The 21,692-nt window shown below is 42.2% G+C and overlaps 1 protein-coding gene across 1 annotated transcript; it reads left to right on the forward strand.

Annotated features, from left to right (window-relative positions):
- The first annotated feature begins 1,193 nt into the window (after positions 1-1,193).
- On the forward strand, positions 1,194-15,773 carry fbxo28 (F-box protein 28). Its single transcript, XM_074645622.1, has 5 exons — positions 1,194-1,441; positions 3,852-3,961; positions 9,508-9,646; positions 10,333-10,528; positions 11,741-15,773. Exons 1-5 carry the CDS (start codon positions 1,253-1,255, stop codon positions 12,226-12,228), a joined length of 1,122 nt encoding a protein of 373 aa, XP_074501723.1. The 5' UTR covers positions 1,194-1,252; the 3' UTR covers positions 12,229-15,773.
- The last annotated feature ends 5,919 nt before the right edge of the window (positions 15,774-21,692 follow it).

Consider the following 21,692-nt stretch of genomic DNA (forward strand, 5'->3'; position numbering starts at 1 on the left):
CTGTGAACAACAAACCCGTGTTGAAATCAGGCAATCAGGAGGAGAGTTAGTAACGTTAACTGTTAGCAGCCAGTGGGCAGCTGCTTTATACCAACTAGAAAGTCAACCCATGTTAAAGAACTTCAATCTGCTATGAAAACGGTTCTCCTGTTAACCCCAGAAACTAAACTGAAGGTACAGACATGACCGCAAAGTAACAAAATAACAAAACGCTATACTTAAAGGGTTCGTGTTGGTGAGAATTAACAACCCAGTGGATTTATGAAGGCCATGATAAAGACATAAAAATGCACAAATAGGAGACATCCAGTATCCACAGTGATGCATTCCATGCTTGGTAACAGGCATACATCTCAAGTGAAAACAGTTTGCAACATATAGGACACAATATGAGTGAGAAACTATTAATCATAGTTGATTTTGCTTCAATAAGTATAATTATAAGTCTATCTTTGTACCAAAGGAACTTGATAGTGATAGGCACTGGTGGAACAAGTATTTAGAGGGGGGTTTAGGGTTATTTTTATAAAACGGTCACTATATCCTGACAGGACAGGTAAGGACAGGTAAGGACAGGTAAGGACAGGTAAGGACAGGTAAGGACAGAAAAATATTTCTGAGGTGGAGGAAGCAAGATTGCACCCCCCTTGTTATTTGAGCCTCAAAACAAAGTCTTGTGTCAAATAAAACACCCAGGTTTCTTGCAACTGGTTTAATATTTACTGAGAGGGAATCGGGACTATCTTGTAGATTGGAGTTGTGACTGAGGGGGCCAAATAGGAGAACCTCCGAGTTCAATTTGTCAGAGTTCAATTGAAGGAAGTTCTGGGACATCCATCAATGTATATCGGCTAGGCAGGCTGAGGAGATAGAGTGCACTTATCAGTAGGCCTATAGTGTTTTCAGCAAATAATGATATTGCTCTCATCTTAAATAGTCTTGTTCATAAGGAGAAACTGGAGACAGACTTGAGGAAATAAAACCTATTTTGCTTTTTTGCTACACTTTTGAAGTACTTTCAGAATCTCAAGTTTGTAAAATAATCTTAATGGAACTGTTTCCCTTATTATTGCCCCTCACTAGTTATGTTTTCCCATGCTCCTATCAGTCTATAACAGGATCTTTCCTCCATGACAAGCTTCTTCTCCTTCTGTAAACATCTTTTCTTTTTTTTAGATCACTTGGCACGCGCTCCACGGGCACGCGAGCTGCCTCCTCTCCGTCACTTCCGTCTCCTCCTCAGCAGAGCAAGATGGCGACAGCAGTAGAGAGAGTAGATGGATGTGTCGGGTCCTTGGACTCGGACTCGGTGTCACCGAGACAGTCCAGCCCGCCGCCGGAGCAGACGCACCAGAACAACCCGCTGCTGGGTCTGCCCATCGTGGCCATCGAGACCATCCTCAACTTCATGTCCTACGACGAGATCAGCCTGCTGCGCTCGGTAAGAGAAGAACACACAACAAGCAGCTGGAGGGGAACAAAGCTAACGATAGACATACACATGCACTGCTCATCTTTAGGGCAGCAGATGTTGTGTAACACCTTCGTATGAAATGATTAAAGGTTGTGTTGTAATGTCCGTGCAGCCGTCTAGCTGCTGCCGCGGGCCGCGGGGCTCACCGAGCTGTTAGCCGAACAGCAGACAGACACTGAGCAACACGACACACAGCACCAACACACAGAGACAGGATGACAACTGCACCACTGCTGTGCGTGTTTACTCCTGTATGCATATCCCTGCAGTCCAGATGTTGTCTGGAGATGTACCGGTACTCTGGCGAGGTTAGCTGTGGATCATTCACTGGTCACTTTGCTGCACACTGTGCTGTGCTTCTCTCTGCAGCTCTCCTTAGTAGTCTCTTCACTGATCTCAGCTAACGTTACAGGCACAGTTAGAGGTTGTGACAAGGCGTCATCATACAAGGTCACGTGGACTTTGTTGCAGCAGTTGTGTTCCTTATGACGTGATCAACCTTATCAATGCCTCTCATGTAATCCTTGTGTTTGCATTAAGAGCAAAATGGGCCCCTTGAGGCAGGGACAGGTACCCATCCTCCACATCGGTTACGACTGTTTGCGTGTTTATGCCTGGTATTTTGCAGGTTGAAACGGTTTTAGTTCCTCCTGGAGATGAAGATGTGCTGTCTACATACTGTCCTCTTTTATCCTCCTGCAACAGAAAATAGTTCCTCTGGTGCACACTAAATTAGTTGTCTCTGATAATTGATCCAAAACTCTCTATAGCATATGATACCAAATATTACAGGAAACCTGTGATGCAGACTATTTTCTTCACACAGCACTATTTTTCTGTCAAACATGAGTTGCTTGATAATTTCGGCTTACTGTGCAGCTGTATTAGGGGAAACTGTACAAAAGCATTATAATAAATCAATCAGACAGTCTCAGAAGATAGTTGATATTAATGGATCAGGGTTAAAAGTGATTGGGACATCCCTTCTTCAGACTGCCATTTAAAACAGAGGGAGACTCATTGGGACTGTGCCCGGTAGACCTGGGGCTTTGCTTGTGAGACTTTTGCATTTGATTTTTGAGTCACCATAATAAATGACTAATGAGAGGAAGACATGTCCTTCATAATCCTCAACATGGCTCCTTTTTTTATCCTCCTGCAACAGAAAATATATCCTCTGGTGCACACAACATTTCTCAATTTCTCAAGTTGTCTCTGATATTTGATCCAAACAAACATGGTAAATGAATGGGGGTCAAGGAATGCTGTACCGCTGGTGGAAATAGTTTTGCAGTGGGTGTGGGGTTGCGAAGGGTTGGAAAATTTCCAGGGGGAAGTTAAGCTCGGGAATTTTTTGCACAATTTCAATATAAAAGCGTACCTTTTAATAGCATTCAACAGCGCACTCCTCCATCACATGTACAGATCAGCTCCCAGCATCCCATTAAATAGGAATTTGGTCAAATTCCAACCCTCTGCATGCACAGTGCATTCTGCCATCACATGTGCAGCCCACACTACTGCACTGTCTGAGACACAGGACTACATGCTTTCATGGAAGGTTTGATATTATTACTGGAGTGAATATATATTTTATATTTTATATGATATTTCAGCTAACCAGTAGATAGTAGCCTAAAGCAAAGTACACAGTTTATAACTTGTTAACATCTTCTGCTAGTCTTTGCTATCTAGCTGATGTAGCGGATAAAGCCATGGATGTATTCAACTTTAAACTTTATTAAATGGATCATATACATACAGGTACATACACAAAATTTGACCTCTGCATTTAACCCATCCTGAGCATTTAGGAGCAACTGTAAGAGCACGGCTGCTGTAAGAGCCCGGGGAGCAACTTGGGGTTTAGTGTCTCGCACAAGGACACTTCGACATGCAGACAGTAGGAACCGGGGATCTACCGGGGATCTACCGGGGAGCTACAGCCGCTCTCTAAGAGACCTGGATACAGCGTAGGAGGCATCCATGCAAGGCTTTTGCATCCATGGGCCCATAGAGCAAGCACTCTAGCATTAGACGGAGCTCCTCAGGCGATGCTACTTTCACATTATGCTAGCTTCGACCTTACCTTTAACTAGTGGACTAGTAGCCTCTTCCTGCTGTCAAATAGGGGCTAAAATCCTGATACTAGAGGTTAGAGGTACCGTTCTCTAATTAAACTACTGGGGTAAGAAGAACCCTCTGTAGGAAAATGTCTTCCTGCGGAAGTGGCCTCGAAAAAAGATGCTAAACTCCTCTAGCTCCACAAGAGCTCTGCTGCTGGAAGCAGAAATACATCCTCTATTCGGCTTATGTACATATTCCTAAAACACAGTACCTGTTGTTCACCTGTTTTATTTGTGTCTGTCTTCTCCAGGTATGTAAGCGCATGGACATTATCTGCCAGCGTGTCCTGAACCAGGGCTTCCTGAAGGTGGAGCGTTACCACAGTCTGTGCCAGAGGCAAGTCAAAGCCCAGCTGCCCAGGTCAGTATCACACCAGTACAAGATCCGTAAGAAAAATATGGTCACTGCCGTCGAGGTTTAGCCAAACACTGTGGAAGAACAAGGGCATAGTGACATCACACACATGTTTCTGAAGGGACATTTTGAATACTTTGATTGAACCTGTCTTTCATGGGTCTTTAGACCCCCCCTGCAGTCAGTGACGGTACTGCAGGTGTTCAGTGGACGATTTATGAAATAAGTATATATAGATTTGTTTACTACGATATTTCTTCTTTATTAAAAATGATCATTATTAGATTAAAAAAGGAACTCAATGTGCGTCTAACATGAATTTGTCATGACTCAGGCTGACGGCAGTTAAACAAGCCTGGCACTGAGCTTACGACTTGTCTGCACTGGCCGTGTAGTGAAAGCAGCACGTCAGCAGCAGCAGCAGCTTCAGTCCTCTCTACATTGGATGTGTTCAGCTCATACACTACAAGAGCTCACAGCCCAACGCAGTAGTCAAAAGAAAATCCACCTGAAGCCTGAAAGAATGCTTTTGAGTCGCAAATAGGAATGTAAAGTTAAAACCTGAATAGTGTACCTGTTCCGTCAGACACACTTGAGACAGATGGCTGGACGCCCCCTCTGAGCTCTTCCTTGTGAAGAACCACCACTGCTTAGTTTCAATTCCAGATGCATTCAACAGGCTATGTGGCTTGAATGTGTCTCTTGAGTTCCATCACAAGGGGTCCATTACTCCAAAAAGGGTCAGAACCAGTGGTTTAGGACATGATTGTTTGAGTGGCCGCTGCCTCATCTCAGCTCCAACTCCAACCCTTTAGGTTACACTAAAAGTAGCTTTGAGCACTTAACTTGATTCAAAGCTCTACAGAAACCTTAATGAATGTTTTAATTCTGCGTGATTGAACTATATAAAAATGAGGTTTTTGATATCAGCGGTCTAGCCCCCAGAAAACGAACAAACCCAGATGACATTAACACGTTTTGTTCCAGGATTTATGGCAACAATAGCTTTGTTTAAGACAAAAGTTTGTGTAGACAAACATGTCTTTATAGTCAGGCTGGCAATACATATACAATGCATCTAAGTTTTTTATCATGTTTGGTCAATAACCTTGTTAGACTTTATAGCAGAATGTAAACGGAACCAGTCAGACAACGGTGAAGACTGAACTACTGAGCCTGCTGAGGACCTTTTGGGAACCCTCTTAATTCAGATTAATGTGTTGAGTGAATCATTAAAGAGAGAATCACACTTCTTTAAGTATTTTTTTTTGATGGGAAGCATGGTTTTTCATTCAAAGCCTATCGCTCCTTTGTGGAGCATAGGCCGTTGACCACAGTCCGCCAGAGTCTTTTGTCCTGGGCTTTCCTCTCCAGTTGTTTCCATGTCAGCCCGCTCTGTTTGATGTCCGTGTCAAGGTCCCTTCGCCAGGTGTTCTTGGGCCGGCCTCTCCTTCTTTTGCCTTGTGGGTTCCATCTAAGGGCCTGCCTGGTGATGCTGGTACCGGGTTTCCGGAGTGTATGGCCAATCCATCCCCATCTCCTTCTCCTGATCTCTTCTTCAACAGGTTTTTGACCTGTTCTCTGCCAAAGATCATTGTTACTGATGGTATCCGGCCAGTGGATGTTTAAGATGCGCCTCAGGCAGTTGTTTATGAATGTTTGTACTTTTGTTGTTGTGATCTTTATTGTCCTCCACGTCTCTGAACCATAGAGGAGTATTGGTTTAATGTTGGAGTTGAAGAGTCTGAGCTTTGTCCGCCGGCGGATTTCTTTGGAGCTCCAGATGTTCTTTAGTTGTATGAATGAAGCCCTTGCCTTGCCGATTCTGGCTCTGACAGCTGCATCCGTTCCGCCCTGTTTATTGATGACACTACCGAGGTATGTAAAGCCTTCTACTTCTTCCAGTGCTGTTCCCTCCAAGGTCACTGAGTCTTCGCTGGTTGTGTTGACCTTGAGGACTTTACTTTTCCCTTTATGGATGTTGAGGCCTATTTGTGATGATGTGTCTGCCAGTATTGTTGTCTTTTCTTGCATCTGTTGTCGACTGTGAGACAGCAAAGCCAGGTCATCAGCAAAGTCTAAGTCGTCTAGCTGTGTTGTGAGTGTCCACTGGATCCCGTTTCTCCTCTGTGCTGTTGTGGTCTTCATTATCCAATCGATAACCAGGAGGAAGAGGAAAGGGGACAGTAGACAGCCTTGCCTGACGCCGGTCTTCACTTGGAAGCTTCTGGTGAGCTGTCGTCCATGGATAACTCTGCAGGTCATCCCTGCGTAAGAGTTCCTGATTATGTTGACCATTTTTTCTGGAATGCCATGGTATCGAAGCAGTTTCCAGAGGATGCTTCTGTCAAATGCCTTCTCATAGTCTATGAAGTTGATGTACAGCGGAGAATTCCATTCCAATGACCGTTCGACTATGATGCGGAGAGTTGCGATCTGGTCCACGCATGATCTATTCTGCCGAAAGCCTGCTTGCTGATCTCTTAGCAGTGGGTCCACAGCTTTCTTTATTCGTTCCAGGAGAATTCTGTTGAATATTTTTCTTGGCACTGAGAGAAGCATGATTCCTCTGTAGTTAGAGCATTTGCTCAGGTCTCCTTTCTTGGGGAGCTTGACCAGATAGCCCTCTTGCCAGTCTGTTGGTACTTCCTCCTTCTCCCAGATCTTCTGAAACAGTGGGTGCAGCATCTCTACGGAGGTGTCCATGTCTGCCTTCAGCGCCTCTGCCGGAATGTTGTCTGGTCCTGCTGCCTTGTTGTTCCTCAATTGTGTGATGGCCTTTTTAATTTCCAGCTTGGTGGGTTTTCCGGAGTTGATGGGCAAATCCGTCTCTGCAGGTTGAATGTCTGGAGGGTTAGGTGGTGTAGGTCTGTTCAGGAGTTCTTCAAAGTGTTCTGCCCATCTCTCCTGTTGTAGTTCTAGTTCTGTGATCGTCTTCCCTTCCTTGTCTTTCACTGGTCGATCTGTCTGTCTGGTCTTGCTGGACAGCTTCTTGGTGGTGTCGTACAGCTCTTTCATGTTTCCCTTTGCTGCCGCCTCTTCTGCTTCTTTAGCCAGGCTGTCGATGTAATTTCTCTTGTCCTTCTTCGCACTTTTCTTTACCTTTCTGTTGACCTCTGTGTATTCTTGTTGGGCTTTTGCCTTGGTTGTTCTTGTACGACAGTTGTTAACCTCTGCCTTCTTCTGTCTTCTCTCTTCTATCTTGTGTAGAGTTTCTGCTGATATCCACTCTTTCTGCTGGCACTTCTTTAGTCCGATTACTTCCTGACATGTTGTTGTGACGGCCTCTCTTATCTTTTCCCATTGGTCTTGCATGTCTTCTTCCATGCTCAGATCTTGCAATACCTGGAATCTGTTCTTCAGAGTCAGCGTGTACTCCTCCCTTTTCTGTGTCTCTTCCAAAAGGCGGACGTTGAACTTCTGTCTCTTTGTTGTTGTTTCCATCCAGTGCTTCTTCAGTTTCAGCTTCAGAGTGGCAACTAGCAGGTGGTGATCTGATGCTATGTCTGCTCCTCTCCTCACCCGTAGGTCCTGAAGTGATCTCCTGAACTTCCTGGTTATACAGAAGTGGTCGATCTGGTTCTCTGTCACGCCATCCGGTGATATCCAGGTTGCTTTATGAATCCTCTTGTGTGGAAAGACGCTTCCACCTATGACTAGGTTGTTCAGGGCACAGGTGTCTGCAAATCTCTCTCCATTCTTACTCATCTCTCCCAAACCCTGCTTGCTCATTACTTCTTCGTAGCCTGTGTTGTCTCTTCCGATCTTTGCATTGAAGTCTCCCATGAGAATACTGATGTCTTTTCCCTTTATTTGTTCCAGGATGCTCTGCAGTCTGTTATAAAAGTCATCCTTATTTTCATCGTCACTGTCGTTTGTTGGTGCGTAACACTGTATCACATTCATCTTGATCTTCTGCTTCTTAGTTCTGAAAGAAGCTGTTATGATTCTTGGACCATGTGCTTCCCATCCAATCAGGGCCCTCTGTGCTGTTCTTGATAGAAGAAGACCGACTCCCTCTGTGTGCGGGGCTTTGTCTTCTTCATGGTCCGAGTAGAGTAGCAGCTCTCCTGTCATCAGTCTTTGTTGTCCAGATTGAATCCATCTTGTCTCACTGATTCCCAACAGGTCTAGGTTGTATCTATTCATTTCTGCTGCTGCTTGCATGGTCTTTCCGGTCTCATACATGGTCCTAACGTTCCACGTTCCAATCCGGATGTCCCTGGTTGACAGAAGGGGTTTCGGCTCTGTGACTTCCTTGACTTTGTGGTTTTCATCACACAGTGTCATATTTCCTCTTGATGAGGAACCCTCCTCTACCAGGATTTGATTCTGTCTTTCTGTTGTCAACGTTTCTGTAGCGTATAGGTTTTTTACAAGTTGGGGTTGCTAGCCCTAAGCCTAACCTTCCACCATTTCTGGCTTCTGGTAAGTTTTGGAGTCAGTTTGTTAGTCCTCTCCCCTAACTTATTGTCTTCCAGGTAGTGGATTACAGTCTCATACCACGTGAGGCCAGACAGGCTTTGGGTCATGTACAAGCTGTCTCGGCACGTCAAGCCCAACCAACTCCTGCTACTGTGTAGTGAAAGCTGCAACTAAGGCGAGCATTTCATACCAGCAGCACGAGACAGGAAGCATGGCTTATGACCCTCTTTTTATTGGTATAATATGGACATATCCCATTGCATTGTGTTAAAGCTCAAGAAGAAGATTCAGTTTCTCAAAACTAAAGCTGTCGGTAACGTTGATGAACATAACTTTTAATTATAACTGCTGTGAGTCGGGGCCAGCCATGTTGAGGAAGAAGAAGAAGAAGAAGAAGGAAGATGAATGAGAATTACAAATATCTTTAAAATCCTGTATCTCTAATCCACACAGCACAATGCCCGAGTAGGCTTTAGCACGTTCGCTCTGCCTCAACCGGGTCTCAGACTTACCTCAGACACCGGGTTAAAACTAACACTTTAACACTATGACTAGACAATCGCCAGGGTTGCATTTGAAGGCGGATTTCCATCTAGTGTCAAAAATTCAGCTTTCGTGACAAAATTCTGAGAATTTGTGTAATTCAACTAAACAACATTTTTTTATTATTCAAAAATCTGGCTGGATAGTTTGTGGAGGTGAATTGAGAAAAAAATGCGGGTGGAGATAGGTTTAATAAGTTTTACAGTTTGATTGGTGAGTGAGAGTGATGGACTTCATAATTCCTGCCAGGTTGAAGCATATGAAAGTTTCTGCTCACTTGGGCCTACATTTTGGTGAAAGTTGCAAAGTTGTAGTGCGTACGGCTGATTTGTTATGAATTATCAACTTCAGATGGTTGCTGTAGCGCCATCTTCAGGACTATTGGCCCACAAAGCCAGTTGAGGAAGTTTGGCAAAGGACTGGACCTATGTGCAATGTTTGGTTTTTTTGTTGTTTTTTCATGGTAGGTAGAATAAGAATAAGAATATCCAGCAAAACAAGAGGGACCGGTAGCAGAGTGAATAAAAGTCCTCCGTTGAAAACATAATCCTTCACCAGTGTTTTTATCATGAATTTTCTTCCAGGCGAGAGTCGGAGAGGAGAAACCATTCGCTGGCCCGTCACGCTGACATCCTGGCTGCCGTGGAGACACGCCTCTCTCTGCTCAACATGACCTTCATGAAATACGTCGACTCCAACCTCTGCTGCTTCATCCCTGGAAAGGTGAGCTCAGCTGCCTCCGGTCCACAAAACAGCAGCCGCAGTAGGAGGACCGGTAGCAATGCGTCATTGAAGTACAGCAGGAAGCTCACATTAATCACATGCCACCATTATGCCACGGTGTTGGATTCCACCCAAAGTTTCGGCCCTGTGTACGAGACGATAATAATTCTGTCCCATCCTGTAAAGAAGATCTGAATTTCGTTGAAATTTCTTCAATAGCAAAAATATGTCTGTTAATTTCCTCTAACCATGAATACTTCCTATACGTTCACCACGTTTCCTCTCATAGTCTTAAGCAAATGCGCTCAGTTCTACAGTTGTTAAAAACAGAAATGTTGAATACACTATACTATATAATTTTCTCAAAGTGTACCATCATTGTCGAGGCAAAATGTGAGCGAACTGCTCAACATACTGTTGAGTGAGATTTCAGTCATTTGAGTGATTACATGTCGGTGTGATTTTTGAATGAGGTTTTCTTACTCAGCAACTTTTGCTCCTGGAACTTGAGGTTTCCTTCAAAACCAGACTGACTGTCTGCAGTTCTCAGACCTGGCCAGCAGAGAGCCCACTGAGGTTATCAGGGTGTAAAAAAAAACATCAGTCATGTTTCAGTCATATCAGTTATGTGTGCTCTAATCTCCTGTCTTCTTTGCAATGTCATGTGCCTGTTGTGTTGTTGTCAGGTGATAGATGAGATTTACCGCGTGTTGCGCTACGTGAACTCCACTCGGGCCCCCCAGCGAGCTCACGAGGTCCTGCAGGAGTTGAGGGATATCTCCTCCATGGCCATGGAGTACTTCGATGAGAAGATCGTTCCCATCCTGAAGAAGAAGCTGCCGGGGGCCGACCTGTCCGGCCGCCTCATCGGCTCAACACCAGGTAACGGACGTGTGTTTTCTCCTGGCTCATAGAGTTCAAGTTCAAAAGAGAAATTCACCCCAAAGCAGCTCTCAATAAGACAATAACAATATGCAATGAAAATGGCTTTAAGATGGAGTAAAATAGAAAAAAAGGATTTTGACTGTAAGATACTGAAATTAAGATAATTAGATATTGACCGTCTGTCAGCACTGGATGCTTATTTTCACATTTAAATGACATTTGTGGCTAAAATATCTGAAAATGTGATCTTTTAAACTTGTACTGTGGTGCAACATAGTGGACATACATTTGACCTTGATATGTCCAGATAGTAATAGAGCTGCAAAGTAAGATGAGTAGCTGGTTGTGGAAGTGATTCTTCCCACTTTAAGTTCCCATTTATTTCAAAGTCTATTAATTATTACTTTAATTTTCCTCAACATAGAAACACAGGAGTCTCATGAATCATGTAACTATACTATACTATACTATAAGTGAACATTGTGACCACGACTGTTGTGTAAGAAATCCTTTATTTTCTGTGAGTTTGGTATGGCAGGTGGCTCTAAATACTATAATACCCATGAGCCTTAGCCACTGTTACTGTTCATTTTATATCATATATTCATTTACAATATAGTATATTACATGTTCACAAAACTCAATTGAGACACTGTTAATGGATAAATTAGCAGATGACAGTCTTTTTGTACAGAACCAGAGAGTTTTTCGTCTTTTCTTCTGATGATTTGATTCTGTCTGTCTGCCACCTTGGGGCGGCTTTGGCTCAGAGGGTAGAGCGGGTCGTCCACCAATCGGAAGGTCGGTGTTTCGAACCCCGGCTCCTCCGGTCACATGTCACATGAAGTGTTCTTAAGCAAGACACTTAACCACAAATTGCTCCCGAAGCCATCGCTCAGCCATCGGTGTGTGAATGAGTATTTAGATTAGGTCCTGATGGGCAAAGTAAATAACGGATAAATGAAGGATAAAATTATTAGTTTTTAGTTGCCGTTGAGACACATTCTTGGCGTAGTTCTTGTTCCCTCAGAGCGGTGGTCACCAACTCCTTCCAAACAAAAATCACTTCTCATGTTCAATATAAAAATAGAAGGTCTTGTCCTGCTGCAGTGTCACTTTTGCCCTGCAGGAATCTCTTCTTGTTTTTTTGTTTTATTGTGTAACAGTAAATTCCTGAAGACCTCTGAACCTCTGTCCTGTTCCCCTCAGTGGCAGGTCCGTCTACCTCCCTGACCACCATGTCCCTGCTGGCCAAGAACACGCCGTCGCGCTCCGAGATGACCAAGGTGCAGCAGCAGGTGAAGGTGAACGGGGCGTCGATGACGGTACTGCGGAGGGAGATGCAGGAGATCCGCGTCAAGCAGCTGGAGCAGCAGAAGCAGCTGCAGGACCAGGAGCAGAAGCTGCTGGAACAGACCCAGGTGATCGGCGAGCAGAACGCCCGCCTTGCCGAGCTGGAACACAAGCTCCGCGAACTGATGGACAGCAGTGCCATGGGAGGACCCAGGACCGGCACGACCGCCCCTTCCACATCCAGCGGCGCCGCCGTGTCTTCCACTGTCGCCGGCGCCTCCGGTACCGTGGTCGCGGCCTCTCTATCCAGAGAGCCAGAAGGAGAGGGGGGGTCATCCCTCAAACGTACCAGAAAGAGCTCAGACCTCCCACGACAGTCCAAACGGCTGCGCAGCAAGAAATAAGAGACTCAGTGTGTCATTTAGTTGAAGTTTTTGTTTTTTGGTTTCGAGGTCTGACTGATCACACCTTCTACCCAACCCCCCCCCCCCCCCGCGTCACTGCCCACCCCACCATCAACTGTACCGTCTGTGAGATGAGTCAGGAGTATCTCCCCCCTCCCCACCCCATCCACTAAATCAGAATATAGGCAGGTGGTGGTGCAGCTAAGACTATTTATTGAAGGTTCCATTAAAATGACTGTAAAGCTTTTTAATGTAGATGCTTTTCTAAGAGGCTTATATGTTTGCAAAAATTAGTATGGCTAAACAGCAGAAATTCAGATGGTCGGTAAACCTGGTCTAACAGAAGTCACATTGTAAGTGTTATTAATGTAGTTCCTAGTTTCTGAAATCAAATCTACCAAGAGATTTGATTTCAGAAACATACACGATTAAAAGGATATCACAGTAAAAACACAGAGTCATGACAGTCCTTACATCGCAAAATAAGACCTAATTGAAGTTGCATGTTATGGGTAATCTAGGTAATCTCCTTTCCATTTTCACACGGGTAGGAAGTCTAAATCCATAAAGCATTCATTTCATTCACACTTGTTTCTTCCTAACTTTGGCTAAGTGCAATACAATTCATCTAAGAAGTGAGAGGTATTTCATATTCCTTACCAGTTGGTCTATCCAAAATTGCTTCTCAGATCAGTTCAGTTCGATCTGACCAGTTTTTGAATCGGCATAAAAAGGAAGGATGGGGGTCTTAAAGAAGGAAAAAGGCAGTTTGCATCAATCTTGACTCTTGGTTTCCAGCGAGGGTGTGCCTGAAAGCACCCGGTGTTCCTGCTTGTCTTTGACTCTATGAGCTGTGCTAAGGAGGGAAAAGAAACTATAGAACTGCTCTCCAAACATCCTTTTAGGATCATACCAGTGTTTTTTTTTACATATTTCAGCCTATTTAATACAAATAGTATAGCTGAACATTTTTATAAAGTACACTAAAGAGTGTTACAGTTTTCTGAACAGCTGTTTATTATCTTTCATTTCACCGCAGAAACGTGCACGTCATGACGTTGGAGAAAAACAACAACATGGCAGCTGTTCCTGGAAACGTTCCCATCTCTCTACCTAAAAAATCGGACAAAATACATTAACTCAAGGTCCACTTACTAGCTTTTTTTTCAGAGCTTTCAACCACCAACACGGTCTCCACCATTGTAAATAGTAGTTTGAAAGGTTGTGAGTCGACCTGGAATCTAAAATACTATGTCAAATTATAAAGTTTGACGAAATATTGCTTTTTTTGCGACGTTTTCAACCATTTCTAAAAGTCTTCATCAGTGCATGACATGAGCAAACTTATCTGCTAATGAAGACCTTGAGATGTTGTTGAAAGCTCTAGAAAAAGCTTGTAGGTGGACTTTGAGTTGAGAGTATTTTGTCACATTGGAATTAGTGGTTTGAAGACTGTGAGATGTTGTGGTTGAAAGCTCTGGCAGAAGAAGCTAGTATGTGGACCTTGATTTATAGTTTTCATCAAACTTCCTACACAACCTATCTTTTTTTTCCAGAGCTTTCAGCTTCATCTCAAAGCCTTCAGTGGAGTTTGGTGTATTTCCAAGGTCAAGAATAAACAGTTTAGGAGTTTCTAGAGGCTGCGTTCGGGATCGCATACCAACGTACGGCGTGCTACATCCTCTATCTGTATGTACTGCCTTCTAAATGAACGATTAAAGGAACCGTGTTCAGCATGTAGGGGGATCTATTGGCAGAAATGGAATATAATATAAATAAACATGTTTCCTTTAGTGTATAATCACCTGAAAATAAGCACCGTTGTGTTTTCGTTAGCTTAGAATGAGCCGTTTATATCTACAGAGGGAGCGGGTCCCCTCTTCACGAAGCCGGCCATCATGTTTCTACGGTAGCCCAGAACGGACAAACCAAACACTGGCTCTAGAGCGGGACATCATAGTTCTCCTATACGCTTGGGACACGGGAAAAGTTTCAGTTGGTTGCAATCTGCAACCTCACCACTAGATGCTGCTAGATCCTACACACTGTACCTTTAAGTACGCCATTACCAGTAGACTGTTCACACTGAAGTGCATCACATGACTGTATCGATCCCAACGTTACTGGTCCGAGCTATCGTTGAATGAAAATGTAAATCAACATCCACTTATTTGATCATTTTCCACTATTATTTTAGGGGCAAATTAAATTATGAAATGTTTTAGTGTTGAATGTGTTTTCTACAGTACATTATATATGTGAGCCTTTTTCATCTATAACTGTTCCTGAACGTCACTCGCCATCTTTTGTAATTATTTTATCAAACAGTTCATTATTTAAACTGTCGGCCATTGGGCAGTCTGAAGAGTCGCAATGCATTGTGGGGCGGTTGAGTATACGTCCATTAAGCTCACATCTCATACTCGGAAATTCTTGCTAACCTAGTATACATCTGGGCATTTTTCTCACGTATACAAAATCCACATACTATGCAGTGTGAACGCAGCATTGAGTAGTCCACAGAGCCTGAGTCAGATCATCATGTTAAGTATTTACATGATCAACACTCAGTTTACTCATTTCCAGGCTGATTATTTGTAGTAAATAGTTGGAAACAGAGAAAAAAACACTTGTATGGTCCTTAAAAGTCAAAGTAGAAAGTATGTAAATTTGAAAAAAATAAAGTATACTGTATGCACTGGCATTTGAAGAGTGTTCATCCAAATGACACATTTTAAAGTCTCCTCCTCTCTAGCTCCATGCAGATTGTTTTTGTTTTCTTGTCCATGTTAAGAGACACCTGTCTCAGAGACTTCTGCCTCCACCTGTAAATGGGATGTAGCCTAACAGCATGGATGATACCACCGGAAGGAAGTGAGAAAATCTATTTTTGACCCTTTAAAGTGGCATCACTTTTTTTTTCTTTTAAATGTTGTAACACCAACTTTGAAATTGAAGTTTTGAAATCAGCCCGTTGAATTAGTGTTAAGGGTTAGTAAGGGAAATAGCATAACTTCTGACTGGTGTGCGGTGACAGTAGAGGGGTGCTAGACATGTTCTACATTTGTGCTGGACAGATCGGCTCAGAGTGAGATGAGAAGTTCCCCCCGGCGTCGTATCGGCTCCCCCCATCTGCCTCTTGCCTTGTGAGGCTATAGGTTAGCTCTGAGCCCATATTGTGGCTGTGCTCTTCTGTTCTTTGGATGACTTGAACCACTCACGGCATGACCTTTTCGGGTAAAGAAACTTTGGAGATGCAGTTCACTTCTCGGTGAACACTAGCGCGTATTATAATGACACTGGGCAGAAAAGGCACAAGAAGATGTAATCTAGTGGCTTAATTTGAGACTGCGTCTCAGTTTAGAAAATTGTACTGTAATCTTTATGTACTTTACAGTGTTGGTTGTGAATTATTCCATGTATGTATATCAAGAACACTATCCTTTTGAGTTGGCCAACTTGGGGCCAACTGTACGGTTTTGTTGCACATATTGCTGTTACAAATGTACAAATCAAACCTATTAAAAACCCAACTTATCCACATATATCTCTGTTTACACCCGTCACAAGCTCAGTTCTTACAGCCAGTGTTCTGCATGCTCACTTCACAGGTTCATTTATATCAGTTCATTTAACTTTACTAGACGATATGCATTTTTAACATTTTAGGTTTTAAAGGGGTATTCCATTATTTCATAAAGTTGGTGGACTTGTAAGATAAACATTAAAACAAGTACAGCCATGCTAGCAGCTCAGGTGGTGCTTTGAGCTAATGCTAAAGCAAAGCTGGGTTGCTTAGGAAGGTTCCTAACGGAGTGAAATGACCCGGAAGTATCTCAGTAGCAGCCATGATGAGAGCTGTTTGATTTCTCTAGATGCTAAGGAAAGCTTCAATGCTTCCTTTCTTATCTCCTTTAGCATAGGATACACCGGACCATCCTTTACCTAAAGGAAATGAGATGATGCTGCCCCACAATTCCTTGCGGCCGCAACTTTTAAAGCGACGCACCATTCTGCAGTTCATAAAAACAAACAATATGCTTATCTTGCATATTGTTTTTCATACAGTCATATTCTAATTGGGATTCATGTTGATTAATATGACAGTGACAACCATTACGTTTCACTTTATTTCTCTTTATTTATGTCGATCAAATAAGTAAAAAACAAAACAAGAATAACAAATATAAGGAACAGTAAATATATAGCATATTGTCAATAAACAAATAATCAACATAAATAAATATTACCCCCGAAAAGGAGTAGGAAGAAATATACATTTAATGGTTCTACTCCTTCACCATAACTCAAACAACAACTATCAATTCAGACCTTAGTAATGAAGTGTATAATCCTTTATTACATGTTGATGTAAAGTGTTCCAGCAGCAGAAGGACCTGTGGTGTCTCTCTTTCACACACCACGGCTGAAGCAGTCTGTCACTGAAGGAGCTGTTTAAGAACGCACAGAGGGGAGCAGCGCCTTTTGTAGTCCATCTTCAGAACATTGTAGTTTCACCACGGCAGAATAACACTGTCGCATCATAATTACTGAGCCTAGCGTAAGTGCAGTTGGATTCTCTTAACACCACGGTTGTCTTTTCCTAAGTCCTTCTGAATTCTCCTTCACTTCTTTCCTTGACCTCATGACATTTTCCATCAAGGTCAAAGGAAAAGTGGTCAGGAAAAGACGTTAGGATGTCATTTTATGACTTTTTTCGACCGCAGCTTATGTATAATATTGATCATGGTCACCATCTTACATTGGCAGTAAACAAATTACAACTGAGGCTGAAGGGATTGTCATTAGTGTTGCAGGTGATTTGGCCATAAACCAAAGGACAGGACAAACTATGACCTGATGGTGGTGCTAGAGGAAAAGTGATTAGGGCGAAGGCAGGGTGCACCCTGGACAGGACACCAGTTCATCACAGGGCTGACAAACATAGAGGCAGAAAACCATTCACGCTCACATTCACACCAATGGGAACTTTAGTACAGCAATGAACCTGATAAACCTATAACCTGCATGTCTTTAGACTGTGGGAGGAAGCAGTGGTTGGCACCGTCGCCTCACAGCAAGAGGCTTCTGGGTTTGAACCCGCTGGCCGGCTAGAGCCCTTCTGTGTGGAGTTTGTGGTTATAGATAATAGATAGATGATTATGTCAGTGTTCAGGTATTCCTCTTGACTTGTGCTTAATGGCAGAACATAAAATGGCACACTGTTCACCAGTCCAGACTTCCAATCCATGCACGGGCCTGTGAGCATTTTGATTGCGTCACTAGTCCTTCATCACCCCACTCTATAACGGTCCTTTAGGGGAGACACTGAGGTGAATAGGGTAAGAAATTGAACATGGAAACTTCCCCAGTTGATTTCTTAAATTAAGCCAATTATTTTTTGTGAAATGTATGTTTAAATATGCAAATGAGGCATAATCTTATTAAATATGTGCTAATCTGCATATATTTCAGGAGCAGGAATCTGAACACTGGATGAAGCCGGGTTCAGAATTCTTGTTTCATTTTGTTGACATGTTACAGTCAAAGGTTTTTACAGTGAGGATTTTGGATATCTCTTTGTATGACTCCATAAATCAGAAAATACTGTCAACAGCCATAAAAACAAATCCATTTTCGCCACATTTTTAGGAATAAAATATCATATAGTATATATAGATATAGATAGGAGTGAAACTGGAAAGTCAGTCTGGTATATGTTGATGCTACTGAAGTGGAGATTTCTGTCTCAGAGTTTGAGACGCATACATTTTGTAAGACACTACAGGTTTAACTAATAGATATCACCATGAAACTTCCCCAGTTGATTACTGACATCAAGGCATTATTTTTTGCATTACAAGTTTTCTCAAATGTTATTTCTCTATGTTCTCTAATGCTAACGTTTTGATGAATTTAGGTGTGTAGGTCCCATCACATACTGTTCCACATCCTACATTCATTGTTTCAGGAACCAACCCAGTCTCATATCAAAATGTGGAATAGCTACGTGTTTCACAATAACAGCTCTTAAATTGTGAGATGCCTATTTTTTTTTTGGCCTGTTCTTTTCTACTGGCCTATGTCCACGTCATGTGACTGCCAAGCATCTTTACGTGAAACAACATGGCGAATAATCTTTTTATTGTCAGTGGAAAATGTTATATTTTAAGATTCAAAATTAAAATGCGTTTTGATGACATTTTTAGCGAGAAATGTGCATTTTATTTTCATAATCTTTGGTCAGTGAATGCACATGATCTTTAGTTTGTTAGTTATTACGAAGATTGTTATAGGTCTCACCAGAAAATTGTTGAAATGCAACATCGTTGCTGGGGTGGTTGCTATGGACGCTGCTAACCCACATGTTGTATATAGGTCGCATGCTGTTTGAATCATTGTCTTTGCGTCGTGTCACCACCTTTCTCTACACAAAAACATAAAAGTGTCCTTGATAGCTCAACAATATGTTGAGGGTGGACGTTGAGGCCATCAGTTTGAATTATTTCTCATTCCAAGTTTTTTTTTGTCAGTTTTGGTTCAGCGGAAAGCTATATTACCCATGATCCTCAGCCACAGGTAGGCGGAAGTGGTGCGTGGACGGGCTTCATTCCACTTCAAATTGCTGCAACCAGAATCCAAAAGCCAGAGTTGCTCATTTAATTATATATTTCCAAGAATATGTCATTTTTAGAATAAAAATTTAGGCTACATGAATATGGATCAGTTATAAGAAAATGGAAATAATAAAAAAACATATGTGCATTGTACTACAAAAAAACGTAGGCATCTCACAATTTAAGAGCTGTTATTGTGAAACTAGGACGTTTTGTCCCGTGGACCAACGTAGCTCTTCCACATTTTGATATGAGACTGGGTCGCAGGAACAGTGATGTTGGATGAAAGACAATGTTGCATGTTGATGTTAGAGACCTTGTTTCCATTGTCATGCCATCATTTTCTCGTTCCCTCACCTTCCTGTGGAGCCAAACAGGAAGTGTTCCATTGTTTTTATGCTCTACAGCTGCAGCAGCCCTGAGATAAGTTTCGGGGTGGGGGGCGGTTAGATAAATTCATACAAACTAATGTAAAAAACTATTTATTTCTTCTAAATGGTTCTCATATCAAGGTCCGTGCTTTCAGCCGACATCCATAAAACATTTGCCCAAGAATCAACATAATCCATATCTCAGTCCATAATCCAGGGAGCAATTATATTTCCGGACAAAACGTAAACAAATTAGAAGCATTTAAAAGTAATTTCTACAAGACAGGATTGAAAAAGTGCCACATAGCCTATGTGACATAAAATGATGACATATAGGTACCAAATTTACAATGTACAATATAACATTTCACAAGAAACAATGCCGTTGAATAAGAAGGACATGAGATTTGTTTAGTTCAGCATTTGAATACAACTGTCACGTACGATCACAGAATTCTTTTGTAGGTGGAGGTGGACTGAGGAGACATTTCCTGGAGGTTCTTGGGGCACTGAATGTACCCACAGTTTTTTTTCAAGAATGATCTGTGAGATTCAATGTCCACATTGGCACTGTAAAAGGATCACACAGCCCTGAAATAAAGAACACCTCCACCATAGTAGTAGTAAGAAATAAATCTCACACTAATGCATCAGCTGGATATCTTTCCAAAAGTTTATTTTGGCCCGCCACTAACCCGCCCTCTTCGGAGGACTAAATTTACTTTGTTTTTATTCTTTTTCAAATTAATAGCCAATGAAGGAAAAGAAAAGTGATGATACTAATAATAATCATAATCCTAGTCAAACCATATTACTTTAAAAAAAAAAAAAAGTAGGGCCGAATAGGCTGGCCACCTTAACGAAATTTATTACACGGCTGTGTTGAATACTCGATTCTGATTGATCAATCACGGCGTTCTGTGGTCTGTAATTTCTGTATAACAGACCATTGCTATGGGTGCAGTTCAGATGTCGGACTCTGGAGGACCGTTTTTGTGTAAAAATATTGATTTCTTCAGTAAGTAGCCGTGTAATAAGCGGGATAATGTACAGCTAGCGGGTCATTGTTGTGAAAGAGTGCAGCAGACCGGCTCGCTGTACATTATCCCTTACATAAACCAATAAACAGACAGCAACAGTGACAAAAAAAACAAAAAACATTCAAAGAGTGGACATGGACACATTTATGTAACCAGACAAATATCAACAATGACAGAAAACAACGAGTTGACAGACATAGAACAGAGACAAAGAGAAAATAAGGGGTATAGGAAAGGGGTGGGATTGTATTATGAAGATGATAGTAGTGACGGGGCGGCATTTAGTTCACCGGCAGATTAAGAGTCAGGATAAGATATGAGACATTTGTATTGAATTCCGTGATTTGATTATTTAGTTTGGCAGAGACTTGCTCTAGTGATACAAGAGGAGGTTCAACCATTGTTTTATAGAGAGAAGGTGTCTGGTCTTCCAGTTGAGGAGAATGGTTTTCTTGGCAATAGCTAGAGCCACAAGTAAAGATGTGTTGCTTGGTGTTATTAAGTCTGACAGGTTGCCAAGAGGACACACATACACTACTGTATCGCACCCATCTATTCGTGTGCACAGTTCCTGTAAACCCTCTACACACAAACACAGATATGCAAGCAGATATGCAAGGGTTTCATCACAGTTCATGTTTTGTTTTTCCTGTGCGTTTCCTTCTCACATTTAGAGGGCAAAGGGAACGAGGCGACATCCGTGATCCTATCTGCCAACTAGAGGCAGAGTGATTTTCTCAGGAGTGCTCTCTGACAGTTTCTGGATGGACATAAAAGGCCCTGAGAGCTGACTATCCTAAGAATAACCTCATTTAGAGCAATTTACTACTGTGGGAGGGAGGATCAGACTGGAAGGTTGTTAAAATGTTTTGATTTGACCCGTTCACCTCCCTCTGTCTGTGACCAGTCATCATCTTTACTTTCAACTTTATTTGTGTTTTTTTCCCGGCTTCAATTACACTAGTTCCTTCCACTGTTTTGGAGGATTTTCACATGGTTACACTGAACTTGCACCAATTAGACAGATGTTTTTACTGATAAGCTGGCTGGTATCGGGCTTTAATTAAAGGTCAGATCGCCTGTCTCTGTGTGTCAATATGTCTGCTACCACTTACTGTACAAAGAGTTTCTAAATTGTAACTTTATGAATGGTTAATAAATACTTGACTAAAACTTCATAGAACAGTTATGGAGCCATTCAGAAGAACAACTTTCGGGTTGCCAGATTGTGGCTGGTGTTTATCCTCCTAGAGCAGGACACTTGCTTTGTATTTTTTGCTCTTTAATGCTTCAGGAAGTTTTTTATAACTATAGATGACATACTAACTTTTGTTGTTGGCTTATTAGAAATTGAGTGACTCATGACCCTTTATTAATGACTTATTAACATATAACTGCACACTTGATGTTTATTACTCATTTAAAGTAACTTTCCA

This window comes from Sebastes fasciatus, chromosome 9 (genome assembly GCF_043250625.1).
Source record: "Sebastes fasciatus isolate fSebFas1 chromosome 9, fSebFas1.pri, whole genome shotgun sequence".
NCBI classification, from domain to species: Eukaryota; Metazoa; Chordata; class Actinopteri; order Perciformes; family Sebastidae; genus Sebastes; species Sebastes fasciatus.

Coding starts and splice junctions, on each gene's coding strand:
- fbxo28 (XM_074645622.1), top strand. CDS start 1,253: ATGGCGACAGCAGTAGAGAGAGTAGATGGATGTGTCGGGTCCTTGGAC. Junction 3,962..9,507: donor GTCAAAGCCCAGCTGCCCAG/GTCAGTATCACA, acceptor ATTTTCTTCCAG/GCGAGAGTCGGAGAGGAGAA. Junction 10,529..11,740: donor CCTCATCGGCTCAACACCAG/GTAACGGACGTG, acceptor TGTTCCCCTCAG/TGGCAGGTCCGTCTACCTCC.